Below are 23,077 nucleotides of genomic sequence, written 5' to 3' on the forward strand. Positions count from 1 at the left end.
TGGCCAGATAACTGTTGTGGAATATTCCTGTACACTGTGTGAAGGTGTGTCGTTGCAATTGGTTTAATAAAGAGCTGGCCGGTCAATAGCTAAGCAGGAGAGGTTAGGGCGGGACTTCTAGGGACAGAGAGAGAACCCTGGGGAGAAGAAGGTGGGGTCACCAGCCAGACACAGAGGAAGCAGCCTGAGCAGAACAGAGAGGTGAGGTAACGAGCCTTGTCACAGACTGTAGATTAAAATAAATGGGTTAATTTAAGTTCTAAGAGCTAGTGGGATAAGATAATTAAGCTAAAGGCAAGCTTTCCTACTTAATAAGAAGTTTCCAGTCGGGCGGTGGTGGCGCACGCCTTTAATCCCAGCACTCGGGAGGCAGAGCCAGGCAGATCTCTGTGAGTTCGAGGCCAGCCTGGGCTATCAAGTGAGTTCCAGGAAAAGGCGCAAAGCTACACAGAGAAACCCTTTCTCAAAAAACCAAAAAAAAAAAAAAAAAGTAGTTTCCATGTCGTTATTTGGGAGCTGGCTATACAGAGAATGATTCGTGACATATAATCTTTTGAAACAAAGGTGGGGCTGCGAGATGGTTATGAACAACTTTTTGAAACAAAAACATGATTGGCATTCCTAGAACAGGCAGTACAGAGCCATGTGCAGTTACGGTTACAGGCAGGGCATGGTCCAATCCTAGTTTAATCATAAACAGGAACGAACCCAGTTTGTCTGTACTGTAAGATGGCTTTCAAGTCTAAGATGGAGGGAGGCAGGCTGGTTCTTCAGGGGCAATCTCAAGCCCCAAGTTGTTCATTGGATGAGGCTTTGTGTTCTAGGCCAATGAGATGAGACGTTGGGGATGTGGAAGTCCCAGCCTGTAGAAGAGGACATGAATTTCTCCCCATCTGAGGACTTAAGACAGTGTCCTCTGTTAAATCATTACTCCAGCCATTTCTGCCTTTTCTCTACACTGGCATCCCTTTCTGCAAAACTGTTTCCAGGAGGGCATGACACACACTTTTAATCCCAGCACTTGTGAGGCAGAGGCAGGGCTATTCTATGACATTGAGACCAGCCTGACTGACAGTTCCAGGCTGGTTAGGGATACATAGAGAGGGCTTGTCTCAAAACAAAACCAAACCAGAGCCCACAGAAAATCAAACAACAAAAAACCTACCTCACTTTTTCTAGTCTCTTGAATCTGTTACCCTATTTTCAACATGGCTAGGAAACTCACCAGCTTCACCGAGAGTCCTGTTAACAGATGCTGCCTGCAGGGCTGCTAAGCCATCTCTGGTCCTGGTTGGACTTTCCCCATAGACTGATAAGGCAGAGAGGTAGGGTGGAGAGCAGCCTCCATCCAGAGCTCTTGGCTCCACAGCTCCCAGGGAAACTTGAGGAACTGGGTGGGCAGGGGCCATCCTGGTTACACGGTGGCCAGTCCCTACTGGTCTGCTGCTCTTTTAGCTCGTGTGTGAGCATGGTCCTGCTGCACCACAGTCCCTTGCTTAAGCACTAGGCTAGGTCTGTGTGAGTCTGCAGTAAATCTGTGTTCTCCTCCAAAAGAACCAGCTAGCCCAGACTCTGCCCAAGGGGTAAGCGAATTAGCCCTGCTGGGAAGGGACGGCGGGCTGTGAGCTTTGGTTGTAGTATGCAAGGCTGTTCTCATAGACTTTGTGCTAGGGTCAATTAGGAAAAGGAGAGAAAGAGTGGGCAGGTAAGGGACACAGGGAAACTGGCACCAGGCCACTTAATTGTAGCCAGAAGTTGGCAGCTGAACTGCACGTAGGGCCTGGGTGAGGCCAAGGTGTGGTCCCTGGAGAGCCATGGAACAGAATTAATTGGCCTTGACAGGTGTGGGCAGTAATGGCCTTGTTCACCTGCCTTGTTTTGCCTTTTCCTGTTCTTGCCTCTGGTCAGGCCTGGAGTGACCCCGCCCATCCACCAACGTCTACCTCGCTGGGAGCGCTGCAAAATGGATGTGCATTCTATTTTGGGAGAAGGAAAACATTTGGGAATACAAGAGAGGCTGTGATTGTACAGCATGAATGTACTGCATGGCCCTGAATTGTTTATTTTAAAAATGGCTAATTTGGGGGCTGGAGAGATGGCTCAGAGGTTAAGAGCACTGGCTGCTCTTCCAGAGGTCCTGAGTTCAATTTCCAGCAACCACATGGTGGCTCACAACCATCTGTAATGAGATCTGGCGCCCTCTTCTGGCGTGCAGGCAGACATGTCCTATGATTTTCATTGAAATTAAATAAGGAAATAGTAAAGAATGCCAAGGCTGCAGGAGTGTGCGGGCTTATCATGTGCTGGCCGGGGGCTCAGGGAAACAAAGACAAGAGAGCAGGAGATTATACCACACCCCTCAGCCTCTGCAACCCCTTTGCTGTAACCTCACCCTCACCAAGCCCCTAGAATTCCTCATGTGGTCTCTTTTGTAGCACCTGCCATGAAGGGCTTGATTAGCATGCTGCAGGTATCTGGGTACCTGGGATGAAGAAAAAGCTGTCTCCAGCACCAATGAGGCCTCTCCCTTTGAGAAGGAATGTCATTCATTTATTGGTTTTTATGGCTGTATATATTCTCTTTTTTCAAGCATTTAAAAACAGTGTGTGTGTGTGTGTGTGTGTGTGTGTGTGTGTGTGTGTGTGCCCATGTGCTTGCATGCAGGTGCCCCAAAAGAGGGTATCAACCCCCCTGGAGCTAGAATTATAGGCAACTGTGAGCTTCCTGACTGGCTAACAGGATTTGAACCCTGGTCCTCTGCAAGAGCAGCAACTGTTCTTAACCACTGAGCCATCTTTACAGCATCTCTGTTTTGTGTCTTTTTCCCTGTTTAGTTTTAAATGTGTACCTGTGTGTATATGCATGTGTAGTTGCCGTTATTTGTTTGAATAGTGTGTGTGTGTGTGTGTGTGTGTGTGTGTACATGTGTTCTATGGCCTGTTAGTGGAAGTCAGAGGGCAATTTGTCGGAATCAGTTTTCTTTTTCTACCATGTGGGCCTGAGGACTGAACTCAGGTCATTAGGCCTGGCGCTGGGACCTTACTCACTGAGCTGTCTCCCTAAGGCTCCATACTCACCTCCACCTTATTTTTTTGTTTTAATTGTATTTTATAGCTTATTCACGTCTATGTTTATGTGTACATGATATGACTGTAGTAACAGTAGAGGCCAGAAATGGGCATTGAATCCCCTAGAACTGGAATCATAGATGGTTGTGAGCCACCACGTGGGTGCTGGGAACTGAATCTAGGTCCTTTGGAACAGCAGAGTCTTTACTGCTGAGCCGTTGCTCCATAGTCCCCCACGTAATGGGTCTTTCTTTGGAATGCCAGCCCCCGAATAATGACAGGGAGACTTCTTATTAAGTATGAAAGCTTGGCCTTAGCTTAGCCTCGTTCCCAACTAGCTCTTAAAACTTCTATTAACCGTTTGTATTCATCTTCATTTTTGTCCTGTGGCTTGTTACCTCTCCTCAGTACCTGACATCCGACTTCCTTCCAGGCTGGCTGGTGAATCTCTCAGGTCAGATTCTTTCCCAGAGTTCCCATCTCTGTCTGGAAGTCCCACCTATGCTCTCCTGCCTAGCTGTTGGCCATTCAGCTCTTTATTAAACCAATCGGACGGTTCCTTAGGCAGGTGAGGTAAAACAGAGACCCATCTTTACATAACGTACAAAGAGATTATCCCAACACCCCGTTTTTTTTTTATTTATTTAATGTGCATTGGTGTCTTGCTTGCATATATGTCTGTGTGAGGGCATCAGATCTTGGAATTACAGACAGTTGTAACTGCCATGTGGGTGCTGGGAATTGAGCCCAGGTCCTCTGGAAGAACAGTCAGTGTTCTTAACCACTGAGCCATCTCTCCAGGCCCCGTTTTTTTTTTTTTGTTGTTGTTTTTGAGACAAGTTCTCTTACTGGTTTGGGACTCACCCACTAGGCTGGCTGGCCACTCGCGACAGAGGAACATGCCTGTCTCCACTTCCCCAGGGATTACAAATACATAAGACCTGAATTTATTTATTTATTTGTTTGGTTGGTTTTGGTTTTTCAAGACAGGGTTTCTCTGTGTAGTTTTGGTGTCTGTCCTCAATCTTGCTATATAGACCAGGCTGGTCTCTAACTCACAGAGATCCGCCTGGTTCTGCCTCCTGAGTGCTGGGATTAAAGGTGTGCGCCACCACTGCCAGAATGTGTACCCCCTTTTTTTTTTTTTAAAGATTTATTTATTTATTATGTATACAGTGTTCTGCCTGCTTGTATCTCTGCAGGCCAGAAGAGGGCACCAGATCTCATTACAGATGGTTGTGAGCCGCCATGTGGTTGCTGGGAATTGAACTCAGGACCTCTGGAAGAGCAGTCAGTGCTCTTAACTCTGAGCCATCTCTCCAGCCCGAATGTGTATCCTGTTAAAAGACAGGAACTACAGGACGGTTTTGGACGAGCCTCAGGAGGCAAGATATAAAGACTAGGGGGCTCTGACATCATCTCCCACATCAGGCATTCCAGCAGTCCTGTTTCTCAACTAAGGGCACTGTCTATCTAAATCTGCCCCATGGTCAGGGGGGGCATGCTTGTGACCTTATGACCAGGAAGGTTCAGGCAGAAGGATTTTGGCAAATTCAAGGCCAGCAAGACAGTATTACTACCCGCCCCCATCAAAACAAACAAGCAGGAACACAGAACCGGCCCCAAACTGAGCAGTCATTGCAAAGCTACTGCTCCCCCCCCCAACTCTTCCTGGTCTAATCTGCTGCTGCTTTACACACTATGGGTAATGCTAGTTGAATTTCTTTAAACTTATGAAAGTGTGAGGGAAGATTTTTGGACAGAGGACAGAAGAGGGCATTCATGGTCCAATAAATTAACCAGGCCCAGCTAACGAATATTGTTATTTGTGCACTTGATCGGACAATATTCTCATGACCTGCATGTGTACTTCCCATGAGTATATTTAATATATAATAGAGTAATATACACATTAATTTCTATTTAAATGTTTTACTTCATTTGTATGTTTGCACGGGTGCACAAGCACATGGCATGACACACACGGAGGTCAGAGGACCCTTGTGGGAGCTGGTTCTCTTCTTCCACCATGTGGGTCCTGGGGATAGAACTCAGGGGTCAGGCCTGGTGGTGCCAGGCGTTTCAATGGCCAAGCCATTTTGTCCTTCTTATCTTATGAATATGTTAAAAGTCAACTCACCAATCCTTTAAAGTATTCAAAAATAGCGTGTGATGTGTACGTGTGTGATGTGTGCGTGTACAGGGTGTGTGCGCCACAGCACACATGTGGAGGTCAAAGGACAACTCTGTGGAGTCCGGTCCTCTCCTTCCACCCTTATGTGGCTTGTGGAGATTGACTTCGGGCTGCCAGCCTGAGGAGCCGTCACCCGAGGAACCACCTCGCTGGCCCGATTCTTTACTCTTTACACATGCAGCGTGTTTCCCCTTTTAATATAAAGAACACGGAAAAAAGCCTCTTCATGCACGTGGTCTAGCACATTTCCCCAAATTTATTTTTGTTTCTGCTTAAGTCAAATACAAAAACCTTCATAAAATATTATACACTCACTGGGAATGTTGATAAAGATATTTATTTATTATTTATTTATTCATTCATTCACTTGGAGTTCTTAAGTAAAACAGTATAATAGAAAATAAGTTAGAAAAGAATGTATATTCCAAAATACTAAAAGTGATCACTTAGGGGCAATATAAAAATACACAGAATATTGCTATCGGTAAAGTTAACTAAACTGAGGCGCTTGTGTGAGCCCCCAAGCTCATATTCTTCCCCCAACGCCAGCCACACACCCCTGTTAATCCTGCCCCACTGCAGGCCAGGTGACCCAGAAGCAGTTACTCACTGTGGCACCCACTGGGGGCCCAGCAGTCCTGGGGTGGTAGCCCGAGGCCAGCCTGAGAACTGTCCTGTGCCGCACACAGGACTCTTGCAGACTCCCACAGTCCCCCACAGGTCAGCTGACTGTGACCTCCTCCAGTTCCTCCCTCTCAATGAGAGAACAACCACAGGATCCCCTCCCATCTATGTGGGCCATGAGGAACAGGTTCACAGCAGTGGTCGAAATGTCATGGTTAGGCCACAGGAAATAGACATTTCGGGACCCTAAGAACGTTTTGTTAACAATTAACAAGATTTCCTCTTTTTATGTGTCCCTAAAAGCCACAGGCTGTTCTATGAGACTTCCTTTGAAGGAGCAAAAAACCCCCAGTCAAGAACAGTGAAGTCCACAGTCTCTGCCACCAGGTGGCGTCATAGACCAGTCCGGAATAACCGGGATCGTGGGCAGCCACATCTCAGATAACTTCTGTGGCGGCCACTCTTCCGAAGATCTTCTCCCTCCTCCTGGCTCCACAGCTGTCAGGAGGCTGGCCCAGACAAGATGAGGTAGGGCAGGAGAGAGTTTTCTCAGCCCTGGTAAGACAGAAGGAAGACCCAAACACCTTTCTTCTTCTTCTTAAGATATAAAGACCCCAGAACCAGCCACAGTAAGAACAGCTGCATGGTGGCAGGTTCCTTCCAGGGCTATCCTGAGCTTCTGCCACCTGCCGAGTTCATAGGCCCCATCCTGGGAGGAGCTGGGGCTGGGGACTGCCTTCGGCCCACAGCCTCTCAGAACTGTTAGAAATGTGTGGTCCCAGTGGAGAGGTTTTCCCTTGAGCCAAGATGAGGGTTATTTCTTGTGGAGAAACTTCATTTTATTCCCTAAAAAAGAAAGTGAGAACATCTTATTGGGGAGAGAGGGGAGGGAGAGAGGAAGGAAAGGGTACAGGAAAGCTGGTGTCGCAGCACACTTGTGGGAGTTAAGGGGCAACTCTGGAGTTGGTTCTCTCCTCCCACCTTTACATGGGATGGGGAAGTGGACTCAGGTCCTCGGGCCTGTGTGGTGTCGTTAGCCACTGAGCCTTCTTGCTGGTCACCGAACTCCTGATTTTCCTGCCGTCACTTCCCAAATGCTGGGGGTGCAGGTATGCACGACTGCCAAGCCTGGGCTCTCTTTTTCTCATGAGGACCTTCCTGCTGATTAAACTGGAGTCCTGATGCTTCGCTTCTTACTTCCCTACCCAGGGGAGCTTGCAGGCCAGGTGGAGTCCCGCCTATATCACTCCCTGTCTGGCCCCAGGCCTGCTTCCTCTACTGGGTTCCCAGAAGACTCAGACTGTGGCAAGGATGACAGTGAGGCCCCCCCGAGGGCCTAGGGACAGATTAAGAGGCAGTCAGTCTAGTGCCAGCTTCCCGTGTCACTGAGGGTTCCTGGCTCTGGGGAGACAGAGATCTGAGGCTGCTGACAGGGATCCAGGCCTTACCCAGACCCTTGAGGAACTTATTGACTCCGCTGTGCTCTCCACTGGGCAAGGTTTCCAGGTACTCCTGGGCTCGGACCTCAAACAGACCTGGTGACAAGAGACACCCGGGACATTTTAGATCCTCGCCTTTGTGCATCTACACAAACTTTCCTGGCTAGAACGGGAAAGGGAAGCCTTGCTTCTGAGATGCAGCTCTGCCTATAAACAGGCTTGCAAGCGTTGAGGTTTATGAGGATTTTTACTGTCCTTATAATTGCCCCCCCCACCCCCCCCCTCCCGTAATAGCTGTCTGTGGAAAGCTGTAAAGCCCACTCACACATGAGATACCATTTCCCTCCTGCTATCATGTTTTTTGAGACAGGGTTTCTCTGTGTAGCCCTGGTTGTCCTGGAACTCATTCTGTAGACCAGGCTGGCCTTGAACTTAGAAGTCTACCTGTCTCTGCCTCCCTCCCAAGTGCGGGGACTAAAGACGCGTTTCACCACCTCCGGCGCCTGCTACCTTTCTTACCAACAGTGACTTGTGACCCTGGCTGAAATGTACCTGACAGCTCTTCTGAAGAGGGACCTAGAATGAGGCCTGTCCTCTCACACCCTCTAATCAAATCTGTATCAGAGCCTTAAGTCTCTCCCGTGGAAATGGCTATGGGAGTGCAGGGCTTTGAGCTGAGTTCCTAACATCAGAGAAATCCCAGGGGTGGGGCCAGCTGCTCTTCTGGAACCTTCTGGGCTCTGTGTAGCCATGCTGCAGAGGTAAGCGCCTTCCCTTGCCAGGTTTAGCTCCCATTAAAACCGCCTTTTCCAGCATTCCTAGATTTTAGATCCCCAGAACGTCCAAGACAATGGACAAAATGGGCTGGGATGGTGTCTCCGTCATTTAGTGCTCCTGGCTCCCTTTCTCCCTAGAAGCACAATGGCACCTATGCAGACGGGGACAGGGAGAAGGAAGAGAGAAGAATTCAGAGGAGGAGGAGGGAGAAGAAAGGCTGGCATGGATGGTAACTGAGGCAGGATGTCCAGATTCTGCAGTGCTGGCCCCAGGCTCCAGGCCCCAGCCCAGAGTCTCCTGAATCTTTATCCCTCTACAGTCTCTGGGCAGGAAGAAGGGCAGAGGGGGCTGCAGAGAAGCAGGAGGGACAGGGGAAGCCTGGGAGAAGCAGGGTAGGCCACGTTCACTGTTCAGGTATGGCGTGGTGGCAGCTCCTGTGGAGGCTGGAATACTGTTATTGCCTACATCCTTGTCCACCTCTTCCTCCATGCTCTTCAGTCACTCAGAGCCCAGCGCCTCTGCCCTCACTGCCCCGGCAAGGTCTTGGTGTTCTAACCTTTGGCATCCTGCCTGCGTAGTTCCCGCTCCTGGATAAAGCCACGGAAAGTCTGGGTCTCCATGAAGACCTCCAGGAAGCGTCGAAGGCTCTTGGAGGAGACAGCTTTTCTGAAGGCCTCTCGCTGCAGACTCCTCTCCTCGCCCGATGTCAGGAACAGGGAGTAGTGGCCCACAATCTCCACAAAGAATCGGACAAAGGCTTCTGATACCAGCTCATTCAAGGGGCTGGACTCAGGGCCTGAGCAAAGGGGGACAGAGGCCGTAACAGTAAGCTTGGTGGGCCAGAGCCCAGGACAGTCAGTTATTGACTACAGCAACAGCTACTTCCTCCACAGCTTCTTCCCACCTGTGACCAGCCAAGAGAAAGGGCACTTAAAGTTGGCCTTGCCCCTTTTTAGAGGTATTTTAGCACCTTGATGGAGAAAGTGGGGGAAATTCCTACAATTATTGTTGGAATGAAATCCAAATGGAAGGTGGAACCCCACTTTTTCTCCTCATGCCCTTACTTTCTCACTCAGCCAGCCAGCTGTTCAAGTCCTGGCATTACCATGCACACAGTCCAGCGGGCCTCCATCCTGGTCACAGGCCAGGTCATTCCTCTGCTCCAGAATGTGTTCCAGGGCTACCTGAAGCTTCCGGGGCAGGATGGAATCCTCGTCTTCCATCTGTAAGGCAGGAGATGCAGGTGGGCACAGCTACGCCTGGCTAGCCATGTGCCAGTCCCATCTCTGGGCAGGTAGTCAGCTCATAGTTTAAACTGTGTGTGTGTGTGTGTGTGTGTGTGTGTGTGTGTGTGTGTGTGTGTGTGTGTGTGAGACAAGGCCTCACTGTGTAGCCCTGGCTAGCCTGGGACTCACTATGTAGACCAGGCTGGCCTCAGACTCATAGAGATCCTCCTGCCTCTGCCTGAGTACTAGGATCAAAGGTATGCACCACCATGCCTGGCTTTTTACTTTTTGTTTGTTTTCGAGACAGGGTTTCAGTATAGCCCTGACTGTCCTGGAACTCACTCTGTAGACCAGACCAGCCTCAAAATCAAAGATCCTCCTGCCTCTGCCTCTCCAGTGCTAGGATTAAAGGCATGGGCTACCACCGCCCAGAGCTTTTTTTGTTTTGTTTTATTAGTGAGTGTGCATGTGCGTGTGTGAGTGCGTGCATGTGCGCATGTGTATAGGGTTCTCTTGTTTCACCATGTGGGTCCTGAGACTTGAATTTAGGTCATTAGGCTCTCGCAAGAGCCTTTTATCAACTGAGCCATCGTACATAGCTTTAGCTCCTAGTTTAGTAGGAAGGGATATGCTTAAGAGTCAGAAATTTGAGGTTCAAATTCCCATTCTAGCTCTTATAAGCTGTGAGAGCCTCAGAGCCTTCATTTGTAGACAGGCCACCAGTCAGTACGGGCCTCATCTTAGAGTTTAATTTTATACAGTTCTCTTGTGAAAGTGTTGGGGTTCTGTGAGTTCTCTCTCTCTCTCTCTCTCTCTTTTTTTTGTTTTTGTTTTTCGAGGCAGGGTTTCTTCATGTAGTTTTGGAGTCCTGGATCTCGCTCTGTAGACCAGGCTGGCCTCGAATTCACAGAGATCTGCCTGCCTCTGCCTCCCGAGTGCTGGGATTAAAGCACCACCGCTGCCCAGGTAATAGTGAGATGTGTGAGTGTATGTCCATGTCTATGCGTGGTCTGTGCATGTGAGTTTAGTGCCTGAGGAGGCCAGAGCTGTTGAATCCCTTTGAAGCTGTTGTTGAAGGTGAGCTGCCTGGGTGCTGGGAAATGAACTTGAATTCTTTACAAGTCCATTGATCAGCATGAACTCTTTACTGCTAATCCATCTCTCCAGCCTGTGTCCTGATTATTCATTGGTCGAGGCCTTTTTGTGCCTGTCCAGGTGGAAACTAGTCTCGGCTAGGGCCTTCCTCTTTGCTGCCTCATCCTCGGCTGGCCTCGGCCTGGGTGGCCCCAGTGTCCAGTCTTTCCAGAGCTGGAGGTGAACCCTCTGGCAGAAGCGAAGGCATGGGAGAAGCAGGCTGAGCTGGCTTCCTACTCACCTGTCTGAGGAACCGGTCATTGATGAGATCGACCACAAGAACCTGCAGGACAGAGGAAGGGTGGGTACTGTCATTAGGGCTTGGGGGGGAAGAGTGGAGATGGAGTTTTCCTCCATCTCAGTACTGAAGACAGCTGGGGATGGAGAGAACGTGTATTGTGCGTGTGTTCTGACATGGACTGAGGGGTGTCCTACACTGGTAATGAAGGCTAGGACACATGTGTCAGCAGCTGGATTCTCAGCCCTGTTCTGACTATGGCAGAGCTTCTCTGTTTCTTTTTGTTTGTCTATTTATGGGCTACTGAGATGGGGGACAAAAGATGTAAGATGCCCCTACTTTCTGGAGTTCTACTTAACTCTGTCCACTCCGTGTTGGGGAGTCACCCTTTTACCCCGAGCTGTTCACCGACCCTACCAGTTTCCCAGAGGGATAAGGGGGGAGACTAGGAGTGTGGCCTGGGGGACACTGTCAGGCTACAGGCTCTGTGCCTTTGTTAGTTACAGTTTTCAGGAGGGAGCACCTCTCTCCTCAGTGTGGGTTGAGATGTAGGGCCACAGGGTGGTATGAACGAGATGCCTCATGTACAAAGCTTAAGGGCACGCTTATTGTTGTCTCTGAGGGTGGACCCTCATGCAGACCCTAGCTTAGGTGGCCGACTGTGACAGAGGAAGAACAGAGGTTGGATGGCCTGCCTGGCCACAGCTGGAAACAGGCTCTGCCATGTTGAGAGACCCTCATAAACTCTTTGCCTCCACACAATGAAAGGACAAGCATCCCCAGTCCTGGGATAATGGAGGGCAGATGGACCGGCATCCTCACCAAGTTCAGAGCTGAGCAGAATTTGGTTCCTGTTTCCTACTCTGACTGCTGGGGTCCCTGGTACACAGACAGGGCAGGTCAGAAACTATTTAGAGGAAGGGACCGAATAACTACAGAGGTACCACATAGCACTTCCTGCCTTGCGCACTGATCTATAAAATCCTGGGTGGTATTACAACTATATTGTGGTTTTATTTTGCGTGTCTTGTTATGTAGTCCAGGCTGACTTCAATCTTGAGATCCTCCTGCCTCGGCTGGTAAGTGCTGGGGCACATGGGTGTGACCACCATACCCAGCTTTGTAGATTCCTTTTTCCTTTCTTTAATTCTAGCCTTCCTTAATTATTATTATGTTTCTTGTACTGGAGGTTGGACCGAGGGGCTCCTGCATGGTAGACGGTTACTCTACGACAGTACTTCCCCGTGGCCTCCAATCCTTCTCTTTCCCTTTCTTCCTTTATTGTAGTGCGTGCGTGCGTGCGTGCGTGCGTGCATGCGCGTGTCATAGATACATGTGGAAGTCAGAACCCACCTTTCAGGAGTCAGTGTTCTCTTTCCAACACGTACCTCTGAAGGGACTGAACTCAGTTATCAGGCTGGGTACGAACCATCTTGCCAGCCACACCCCATGTCTTTTCAATGACATAACTAAGTCCCTGCCTTCTTTGTCATCAGTCCAAGCACACATTCCAGTTACTGCTTTCTCTGATCAGTGTGGGGAGACAGGAGGATGGGGCAGATGGCTATGTCTGATGTCAGGGCTTCTACAGGGCTGCTTATACAGGCCACTCCATTCAGAGGGGAAAACGGTGCTTAAAGTCACCAAGGGGTTGATTGATGGGAGACTCTGGGAAGGACCTGTCACAGAGAAAGCCCTGGCATCTTCCCACTTCTGCCCAGGACTCTCCTCCTCTCTGTGTGCCCTGGGGAAGGAGGGTGCAGGGACCCGGGGCTCACCTCTTCCAGTGGCAGCTCCCTGAGCAGTGGCAGCGAGCTGGAGAGCAGCCCGATGAGGAAGGGTGTGGGAGAGCACACTATGTCAATCATGGCCGGGGGTAACACTGGGATGTACGTGTGCTGCCAGCTGAAGGGGTAGATGAGGGCCACCATCGCGTGGCAGCACGTGGACAGTGTGCTGCAGGGGGAACACAGAGAGAAAAGGCCGGTTCAGTGTGGCTAATGGTGGGGCTTCCACAGCGGGGGCCAGAGAGAAGGGCTGGGATCCATCCAGTTCTCAAATGACCACAAACAAACACACCTACAAGTGTTCAGCTTCCCTAACCATCAGAGACAGCAGAACCACACTGAGATTCCCTCTTACCCCCGTCAGAACGGCAGTCATCAGAAAAAAAAATGGCAAAGCACCTGCCCACAGGATGAGCTTGTCCAGAGCCCACAGTGAAGGGAGACAACAGGTCCCGAGAGTTTTCCTCTGATGGCCATATGTGCAATGCACATGTATGTTAATACACACATAAAAACAATAAACACAAAATTGTAAAAAACATAAACCAAGTAACAGCCGGGTGCAGTGGCACACATCTTTAATCTCAGCACTCAGGAGTAAGAGTGGTTCTCTGTGGGTTCGAGGCCAGCCTTGGTCTTCACGGTGAGCTCCAGGAAAGCCAGGGACACATGGAGATACCCTGTCTCAAAAAAACAAAACAAGACAAACAAAAACCCAAATAACAAATGCTGTAAGAATCTGGACAAGGGGTTGGGGATTTAGCTCAGTGGTAGAGCGCTTGCCTAGCAAGCACAAGGTCCTGGGTTTGGTCCTCAGCTCCGGGAGAAAAAAAAAAAAACAAACAAAAAAACATGCCGGGCAGTGGTGGCGCACGCATTTAATCCCAGCATTCGGGAGGCAGAGCCAGGCGGATCTCTGTGAGTTCGAGGCCAGCCTGGTCTACAGAGTTCCAGGAAAGGTGCAAAGCTACACAGAGAAACCCTGTCTCAAAAAACCAAAACCAAAACAAACAAACAAAAAAGATGCCATAAGAAAGAGCTACAGGGACTGACTTAAGCCCTGGGTAACTATTAGGAAAGAACTTTACACACGAGGCCATAGGTTCCGTGCCCAGCACTGCAGAAATGACCAGCAAATAAAGCCCCTTTATAAGAAAGAGCTTTCTCACGCAGTCCAAGGCGTCCTTGAACTCTCTATGTAACTTCCAGCACGACCCTGATCTACTACCCTCTGAGTGCTGGGGTTGTAGGTCTGTGTGTACACCCCAGGCCCCATTTATGAGGTTCTAGGGATCAATGAGGTTCAGGGCCTTGTGAATCGAGGCAAGCACTCTAGCAACCAAAGCACATCCACAGCCCCTTACACGTCAAAGCAATCTCAAGTAATGGTTTCCTTTTTTAACCTACCAGTACAAAGGACTGGCACCTAGGGCCTCCGCCCCTCCCCAAGACAGGGTTTCTCTGTGTAGTTTTGGTGCCTGTCCTGGATCTCGCTCTGTAGACCAGGCTGGCCTTGAACTCAGAGATCCGCCTGCCTCTGCCTCCCAAGTGCTGGGATTAAAGGCATGTGCCACTGCTGCCCGGTATTATTATTTTTTTTTTTAAAGATTTATTTATTTATTATGTATACAGCATGTGTGCCTGCAGGCCAGAAGAGGGCACCAGATCTCGTTTACAGATGGTTGTGAGCCACCATGTGGTTGCTGGGAATTGAACTCAGGACCTCTGGAAGAGCAGTCAGTGCTCTTAACCTCTGAGCCATCTCTCCAGCCCTTATTATTCTTTTTTAAAAGAAAGGCTTTCAAGGGTCATAGGCTGGCTCAGATTTACTATGTTGCTGAGGATGATTTTGAACTCTTGATCCTCATGGCTCCACCTCTCAGTGCTGGATTGAGAGAGTGCAGGGATTAGAGGTATGCACCCCCATACCCAGCTGTTTAAGCGCTTCTGACTCCAGGGAAGTTTTAGAGTCCCATGATTTAGATCTGGGAAACAATCCTGGTGACAGCATTCACATTCACTTTTAGGAACAGGGTCTTGCTAGGCTACGCAGCTTAGTCTGACCGTAAACTGGAGACCCTCCTGGGTCACCTTCCAGAGTTCTAGGATGACACACCTGCTTTGGGGTTTACCTGCTTTGGAATTTTGTAGCTAAAGACACTGAGTCCTAAGAAGTTTCAACTCCAGGGCAGCTATGGATCATGATTCCAGGAAGGCAAGTGAGTGGGGGGGTCAAGGAGCGGGACCTAGGGGTACTAGGGGTAGAAGGCGGGCGGGGAGAGGAAGGAGACTCAGAGAGACAGGCACAGGGGAGGGCGGCCTGTGTGCTTTCCCCGTCATTGCCACAGGAGAAGAAAGGTACTTGTCCTTCTCCCCAAATCAGAAAAAAGACCAGCTGTCCTCTCCTGAACTCATCCTCAGAATAACGCTGCTCTCTCCCTGCTGCTACAGCCCTTGTGATGCCCGTAAAGCCGCTGGGCCAGCAGGGACTTGTGGGAGGCGTGGACTTGAGCTGCACTGACTGCAAACCCAGGAGGGACCGAGGTTAGGAAAAATCACCATCCACGCCGATGCACAGGGCAGACGAAGAGGGTTACAGAGAGAAGGCTGGAATCCACTCTGAATTAGAATGCTCTGAGCTAAAGGACAACTGTATTCAATTTCTTTCTTCCTCGTAGTACCAGAGCCTGAACCCAGGGCCTCATGCATGCTACATCCCAGCCCTGTATCCAGTTCTGACGCGGATTCAATGGGGTAACCTGCTGGCCATGTAGGTAAGGAATGCCACTCACAACCACTTCTTGAAAGGAGCGTTCAGGATTTTCTCTGCTTAATGGTGAGAGCCGAAGGGACAGCAGCCCCCTGGAGCATGTGACTCTGGCAGGTCTGACTCTTCTCCCCCATTCCCTCTGCCTGGCTAAAATCGTTAGACTACCTTCCCGAAGCTAGCCTCCAAGGTCTGTTCCCCTCCCCTTGCTCCCCTCCCCTTCTCCCTCATCCTCCGTCTCCTGTCTTTGTGTCTTATTCCCTGCCCTCTGTCCCTCTGGGGCAAAAATATCTCCTTTGTGCCGAGAACTTGGTCTTGGGGGTCCTGAGCAGCTCCTTTTCCTACAAGAGCCTTCCTCACAGCTGAGGACCAAATATTCCCACACCTGGTTATCAGTAGCACCTAGTTAGCTGGACAGGAGGGAGGGCGCACAGGGCACCCAGAGAGGACAACCCACCGACAGGCAGGAAGCTATCAGATACCTCACGCCTCTTGCTCCAGCCCAGTCACCACCTTAAAATGTTCTGCTCTGGGTAACATGGAAAGGAACGGTTGGATTCTGCAAATACAGCGGGAGTGGCCGCTCTTTCTCTAACTAAGCGGCAGAGAAGAAATGAAGGACTCAGAGCACAGCTTGCATGCTTTTCCCAATTACTGCAGTAAGTGCTGATGGAATTTTGTGTGTATGGGCGAGGCAGAGGGTGGGTGCTGCAAGGAAAAGGGGGGACCCTTGGAGTAAGCCCAGGGCAGAGCCTGAGCAGGCGCCTCACTGAGCACTGGCTGCTGCAGAGGAGGCAGCATTTGTGAAGAAGGGCCAAGGAGAACCCTCTCACAGCTGGTTCCCATTACTGTGGGGCAGGAGGAACTGCCAAGCTCCTCAGCTGTGACCGACTGTGCAGGGTGGGGGAGGGAAGAGAATGCCCCAGGGGGAAGGTGGCTGGGCCAGAGGGCTCAGTGATGGACGCAGGTGAGAGGGGTCAGGTCTCGGGATGTTTAGTATCGGGAGGCGGTTCTTAAGGGCTGAAGCATTGTTTTGGAACATCAGGATGTGTCTGTGAGTATTAACATCTGGAGAAGATGTTTTAATTCTGGGTGCATCTCTCCTGCTGCACAGCACTTCCAAGAACAGGATTGAAGGGCAGAACTCAGGCTGTCCTGCACATGATGAAACTTCCCAGAGAGCAGGACTGACGTGTTTCCCTGACTGCGCTCAAGTAACATGTCGCTGAATTTAAAAAGCACACAGGTTGGCCCTCAAGAGGGCTGGCTCTGTTTTCTGTGTGGCTTCAGGAAGAGCCCTTCACTACTCCAAGCCTCACCCTCGTCCCCCATGAAATGCGTGAGCTAGCCTAGAAGAACCCCAGTGTATCCCTCCAGCTTTAGCACCCACAAACTCCCAATCTGTACATCCAGGGGCTAGAAATGGAAACTTTCTCCTGAGGCCACAAAAGGAGTCAAAGATATCACTGTAAGGCTAGTTAGCATGCCTGAGTCAAAGAATGACAGTGACACCTCACTCAGAGGAACTATGAGATAACCCCGGTATCTGTGAGGGTCTCATCTACGTGAGGAAGTCCTGAAGGGGAAGGCCTGACAGAGGCAGCATGACCTGGGTGACTCCAAGGAAAGAGCTGGACCGTGTCCCAGCCAAGGACACCTAGTGATGGGTTAGAGGACAACAGCATTTATGTATGGCTTCGTTAGCCTCTAAACTGTGCTCAAACGCTATCTTCCTGGTGTCTGTATCTAGTCAGAATGTACCCTTCCCTGTAGAGACAGGGTCTCATATATCCCAGGGTGGCCTTGAACTATGTACTGAGAATGATTCTGAACTTCTCATCCTCCAGCTCCCTGGTATTGGGATTATAGGTGTGGACCACCGTGCCTGGTTTTATGAGGTGCTGGGGTCTGGAACCCAGGGTTTAGTGCATGCTAGGCCAGCACTCTCCCAGCTAAGCTGCATCTCCAGCTCGTGACATTTCGTAATTGTTTTCATGCTGGGAATGGAAGCCTGACCCTCAGAAACGCTAGGCAAGTACTCTACCAGGGTGCTATTTCCCTCAGCCGTGACTTTATGATGTACTGTCGTGCTGTTAAAATACTTTCTTTCCGCCGGGTGGTGGTGGCGCACGCCTTTAATCCCAGCACTCGGGAGGCAGAGGCAGGTGGATCTCTGTGAGTTCGAGGTCAGCCTGGTCTACAGAGCGAGATCCAGGAAAGGCGCAAAGCTACACAGAGAAACCCTGTCTCGAAAAACCAAAAAAAAAAAAAAAAACTTTCTTTCCACAGAGCTTTGCTAAATTAGACTCTTGTCATCCACCCTGAGATCCTGCTGGATCCTCAAAGTGTAGTATTTTGGGTGCCAGAGCACAAAGGTAGTGGGTACTGCCACTGCTTGTAGACAGGCCTTGAGATGGCAAACACTGTTGAGTGTAGCAGGATCTAGAAGATGTACAGGACCTCCCTGAAGCTTATGGAAACTGAGTAAAACTGAACCAAGAGGAATAAACAAAAGAATGAGTACATACAGCTACACGTGAACTTATTTGTGTAGTTATCCATGTGCGTCACCGTTGGTCAAGATTTGGTCATCTCATCCTACTCATCCTTAGCTTGTAGATGAACCCTCAGCGTATGATTTTTTTGGACAATAAAAAGATAGGATATTGAATATTAAACACTTGGCCATCTAAAACTTTTATACAAAATGGCTTATGTGCAATACTGGCTCCAGTCCATCCTGGTCTATAGGTTTAGCTGAAGTTTTTTAGGGCTGAAATTAGTAAATAAAAAACAAAATGTTTATCATAAAGGAAATGAAGATGTGTGTAGGGAAATATTTATCTGAGTTGTTATGGTAACAGAACGAGCTATCACAACAGGATTCTTTGCTTTCCATCTGTCAAGCTTGAGCCTGACAGAGCCTTTAGAAACACTCAATGTCCACCCTAAAGATGAAACAGAGCAAAAATGTTATTTTAAATTTGATAGGTTTTTGGCTCAACTTAAAACCCTTCTGTAACTCAAGAGTGTTTGCCACCAACTCCCAGCAAGTTTCTCAGACTCACAGCAAAGATAACTGAATGCATTGTGTGGGGGAGAGTGCCAGGGGCAGCTAAGGCCCGCCAGGGATGTCACAGGGCCACTCCCTGGGTTTGCCATATATCCTGTTCCCATGCTCTGCTGTGGCCTCACTGAGATTGGGGCACAGAAGGCAAAAGGGAGAGGCTTCCCCCCAGCCAGCTGAGCAGGACTGGAGTCCATGGGTGTTCAGCAGAGGAGTGTCTCAGATGTAGGCAGCAGCTGGGATGCTAATGACTTTCTTCTCGGAATCTTTCAGCTCAAGAAACTTACAGCCAGCCCATTCACCAGGCCCTTGTTTGCTAAAGCCTGGACAGAGAACCTTCAGTTCCCTATGGCTACTACCCCATAAATCATACAGAAAGGAATAGATCCTTCCACCAGGCCTATGAATCAGAGAACCAGGAGGCTTGGAAGTTTCTGACCCATGGAGTCTGATCCTTCAGATCTGAGAGAAACCTGGAGGACTCCCAGTCACACCTACCCACTAAGGCCTCTGTTGGAAGGACACTGAGAGAAGGAAGGAAAGTTCTGGAGAAAAACACTTAGCTTTCCTAGCCACGAAAGGAAGGAAAGGAATCTTATTCTTTTTCAAGACAGGCTCTCGCTATGTTGACAAGACTAGCCTGAAACTCAAAGCCATTCTCCCTCAGTCTCCTCGTATTGGGATCACAGGCTGCATGCACCGCCACACTCACACCGGGGTCTGGATGGCCCACCTGACAGAGACGTTCTGCATTTCTGTGGATGCACAGGGCCCCAGAGTCTGTCTTGTCACTGTCCCTGCGGTGCCCTGCAGCTCCTGGCTCCCTTGATAATGTTCTCCATCGATAGTCAGCCCTTCTACACCTGGCTTCCTTCAGCAGCGTGAGCTAAGCTCTGTGCCTCTCAGGGCCCCGACCCAGCACCTACGTGGCGTGAGCAGGCAAAGGCTGCGCACTTAGTCCTCAGGCCCCACGAATATGCTCATTCTTCTTTTTTTAAATAAAAAAAACTATGTATATATATATATATGTATGTATGTATGTATGTATGTATGTATGTATGTTTGGTTTGTTTTGTTTTTCCAAGACAGGTTCTCTCTGTGTAGTCCTGGCTGTCATGGAACTCTCTCTGTAGACCAGGCTGGCCTGGAACTCACAGAGATCCACCTGCCTCTGACTCCCGAGTGCTGGGACTAAAGGTGTGCGCCACGTCTAGGTTAAATTTAAAAATGTACATGGTATTTTGCTTGCATATATTCTGTGCATCACGTGTGTTCCTAATGCCTGTGGAGGCCAGAAGACGGCACCATGTGCACCTCTTGAAGAAGCCAGCAGAGAGGATTCCCTGTAACTGTTGTGAGCCTCCATGTGGGTGCTGGGAGTCTTCCTCTGGAAGAGCAAGTGCTCTGAGCCACTGAGCCATCTTTCCAGCCTGTGCTCACTGTTTTCTTTCTTTCTTGTTTTGGAAACAGGCTCTTACATAGCCCAGGTTAGCCTCAAATGCCTTATGCAGCTGAGACTGAACTTGAACTTCCAATTCTCTGGCCAACACCACCTATGTGCAGTGGTGACAGGTGTGTGCCACCACAGCCAGTCCACAGTGTGAGGGATGGAAACCAGGGCTTTGTGCACACTAGGCAAACCCTCTACCAACTGAGCTAGCTACACCTCCGACCCCTGTGTTCACCTCTCCAGTTAGGTTTTGTTCTCGTCCTGTAAGTCACTACTTGCAGGAGAGAAACTTCTGTCTACAATATCATCCATTTAAATCTGCACAGGACTAGTGTAATATGGATAGTAAATTTACTGGGCAAGAGGGAAAACATACTAAGCCATGTTTAACAGCAAAAGTGTCTGCCTGCAGGGAAAACAGGACACTGGAGCCCAGAAAGTCACTCTCCAGGGCTCAATCAATCCCTATGCCCTACAAATGTGGAGACCCAGGATTAAGGGCTGAGTGTTCAGGGTCCCTCCTGCTCTGGGAAAAAACTTCTAGTGTGATCTGAGAGGGATATGCATGTGTGAGGCTGTGTAGGGACTAAAGTGCAATTTCAGATGTGATGTAGCAGCCGGGCAGTGGTGGCGCACGCCTTTAATCCCAGCACTCGGGAGGCAGAGGCAGGCAGATCTCTGTGAGTTCAAGGCCAGCCTGGTCTATAAGATGAGTTCCAGGACAGCTAGGACTGTTACACAGAGAAAAAAATCCTGTCTTGAAAAACCAAAAACCAAAAAATAAAAATAAAAAAAGTGCTGTATCTCAGTTGATAGAGTTCCTTGCTTATTAGCTTGTGAGAAGCCCTGGGTTCCATTCCACATAAACTGGGCTTGGTGGTATATGCTTGTAATTCTAGCAGCGAGGAAGTGGAGGCAGAACGATCAGAAGTTCCAGGCTATCCTCAGCCATGTAGAGTATTTGAGGCCAGCATAGGATACTTTACATGAGACAGTGTCTCAAAAATAAGTAAATAATAAAAATGCGATGAAGACAGTTTATATACACACAGGCATATGTGCACACTAGTTACTATAAAGCCAGGCTCTAGCCCCAAAGAGGGCATAAAAATTAGCCATATTCCTGCTGCCCTCTGTGGCATCCAACATCTGCTGCAAAAGCCACCAAGGACGATTTAAGTGCCCCTTCCCTGCCACATGTGTTCACAGTGAGTAGATCTCCAGGAGCAGAAAGACTGTCAGACCCCAGGGAAGGTAAGGGGAGGGGAAAAACTCCAAAGGCCCTCCTGGAGAACTAGCTGAGGGCCCAGAGCAGAGACCTCTCAGGAGCATGGAGATCTGCTCAAGGGAGCTGGCCAGTGTCCATTCTGCCCACTCAGAAATCTGTCCGGGGCAGAGGCAGGTGGGTGGCACTCTTTTCTAGACTCTTTGGTAGAATGTTTCCCCGGGTCTTCTAACACTCGGAGCCCACGCTGGCTGCGGGCTAGGCAGACACTTCCTCCCCACCTGTCCCTATCCTTCCTTTCACTGTCTCCGACCAGAAAATTCACACTTGATGCCTGCAGCCTGCTCAGCTCCAGCCACTCACGACCTTAGGCATTTTCTCCAGCTTGGCCTCCCTTGGTCTAACATCTTCATCCTAGAAGGAAGTTCCTTAGGGGCTGTGTCCCCAGCTCCACTCCTGGAGGGTTCTGGATTTATTTATCTGGTCTCCACTTGTTGCCAAGACCTTTCTGAAATCCACCTTTCCCCCCTCCCTCAAATCCAAGCCTTGAGAATCTAGGGGATGGGGGCTGTTAGGGAGCGGGGAGTGGTCTTCAGAACATGGCGACAGTTACCACAGAGCCGGTGAAACCTGATCCCGGTCACTAAAGGGCTATTAGTCATCCCTGGCTTCCAGGGCCCCGACATTGAGAACTCTGTCTGAATTCCCCAGTGCCCAGGAGCTTGGAGAGCTGCCCAGCTGCCAGCACCAGCTGCGGGCTGAGGACAGGGCCGCCTGCTTCCTGAGCTGACAGCAGTGCACAGAGAGCATAATAATGATGGCATGGAAAAGTGAACAGGAGCTCAGACATGAGATGGGGACAGTCAGGGAATAGCCAAACGGCAACTGTCCAAAGACGGGCATCACAAAGGTGACCAGATGGCTACAGTGGAGGACAGGGCGGGATGCTTGCTCCCCGCATGAATTCCATGTTGAAACATGTTGTCTTTTCATTCCCCTGTCCCTTTCTTCCTCCCTCTTCTGTTCCCTCTCCACAGCTCAGAGTTGCGTTTCCTCTCCAGACCACACAGGCAGTGCTGCTTTTCCTGTTAGTTCCCGGCATGTCTTCTTCCCAGATGGGCCTCTCAGGTAGGTGGCCGTCACTACATCAGCCGCTGGTGGCCCCAATCCTGGCCCTTCCTGGGGTGGCAGCCACCTCATATGCTCCTATTCTCTCAGTTCAGAGAAGGCCAATATTTTGGCAATTTTTTTTTTTTTTTTTTTTTTTTTTTTTTTTTTTTTTTTACATACATTGATTGTGTGTGCGAGCATGTGTGCACACATTCAGAGAAGCCGGAGAGCAACCTGCAGGAGTAAGTTCTCTCCTAGCACTACGTGGGTCCTGGGGATTGAACTCAGGCTGTCTACCTTGGTGGCAGGCTCCTTTATCTGCTGAGCCCAAGTCAGTGGTTTTATTTGTATTGTTTTTTAAATAAGGTCTTACTGTGTGGTCCATGCTGCCCTGACTTCACAGAGATCCACCTGCCCCAGGCTCCAGAGTGCTGGATTAAAGGCCTGAAATGATGAAAATGCAAGGAATTTTTCCTTTGCTAGAAGTTCAGGATCAATACAGATTCTTATTTCCTTCTGGATTTTCTTTGATTTGTGATGTGGCCTTTTTGATTCATAGAATGTGATCATTGGGCTATGGATGGTATCCTATGGGGCAGGTGTGTGTGTGTGTGTGTGTGTGTGTGTGTGTGTGTGTGTGTGTGTGTGTGTGTACGTATGTATATGTCTGTGTGTCTGTCTGTGTATATGTCTGTATGTCTGTGTGTCTGTGTATGTGTGTCGATTTGTATGGTTTAGTTTAATGACAAACAGGGAAAGAATGCCGTGTGTAAGTCCGCTCTTTCACCTAGTCTTGTGGTCTTTCCCTGAGTTGCTCCTTGTCCTCTCTGCCTGCCCATCTCTTCCTGACCAACCTTGTTCTCCACTCCAGTCAGTGAGCTGCCTCACAGCTCCTGAAGCCATGTTCAGCCTCTCCTGACTCCTCGCCTTCACACAGACGGCTCCTCCTGCCTGCAACATGCTCTCGGGCT

The 23,077-nt window shown here is 49.6% G+C and overlaps 1 protein-coding gene across 1 annotated transcript in view; it reads right to left on the minus strand.

Annotated features, from left to right (window-relative positions):
• Positions 1-5,583: 5,583 nt before the first annotated feature.
• Dennd2a (DENN domain containing 2A) overlaps positions 5,584-23,077 on the minus strand; it is a 91,076-nt gene continuing 73,582 nt past the window's right edge. Inside the window, 6 exon segments of the mRNA XM_052719046.1 lie at positions 5,584-6,732; positions 7,335-7,421; positions 8,659-8,898; positions 9,208-9,325; positions 10,704-10,745; positions 12,479-12,656. Coding sequence (XP_052575006.1) covers positions 6,701-6,732; positions 7,335-7,421; positions 8,659-8,898; positions 9,208-9,325; positions 10,704-10,745; positions 12,479-12,656 — 697 coding nt within the window. The 3' untranslated portion in view covers positions 5,584-6,700.

The sequence above is a fragment of the Peromyscus californicus genome, unplaced genomic scaffold (assembly GCF_007827085.1).
Source record: "Peromyscus californicus insignis strain IS unplaced genomic scaffold, ASM782708v3 Scaffold_6__1_contigs__length_162567912, whole genome shotgun sequence".
NCBI classification, from domain to species: Eukaryota; Metazoa; Chordata; class Mammalia; order Rodentia; family Cricetidae; genus Peromyscus; species Peromyscus californicus.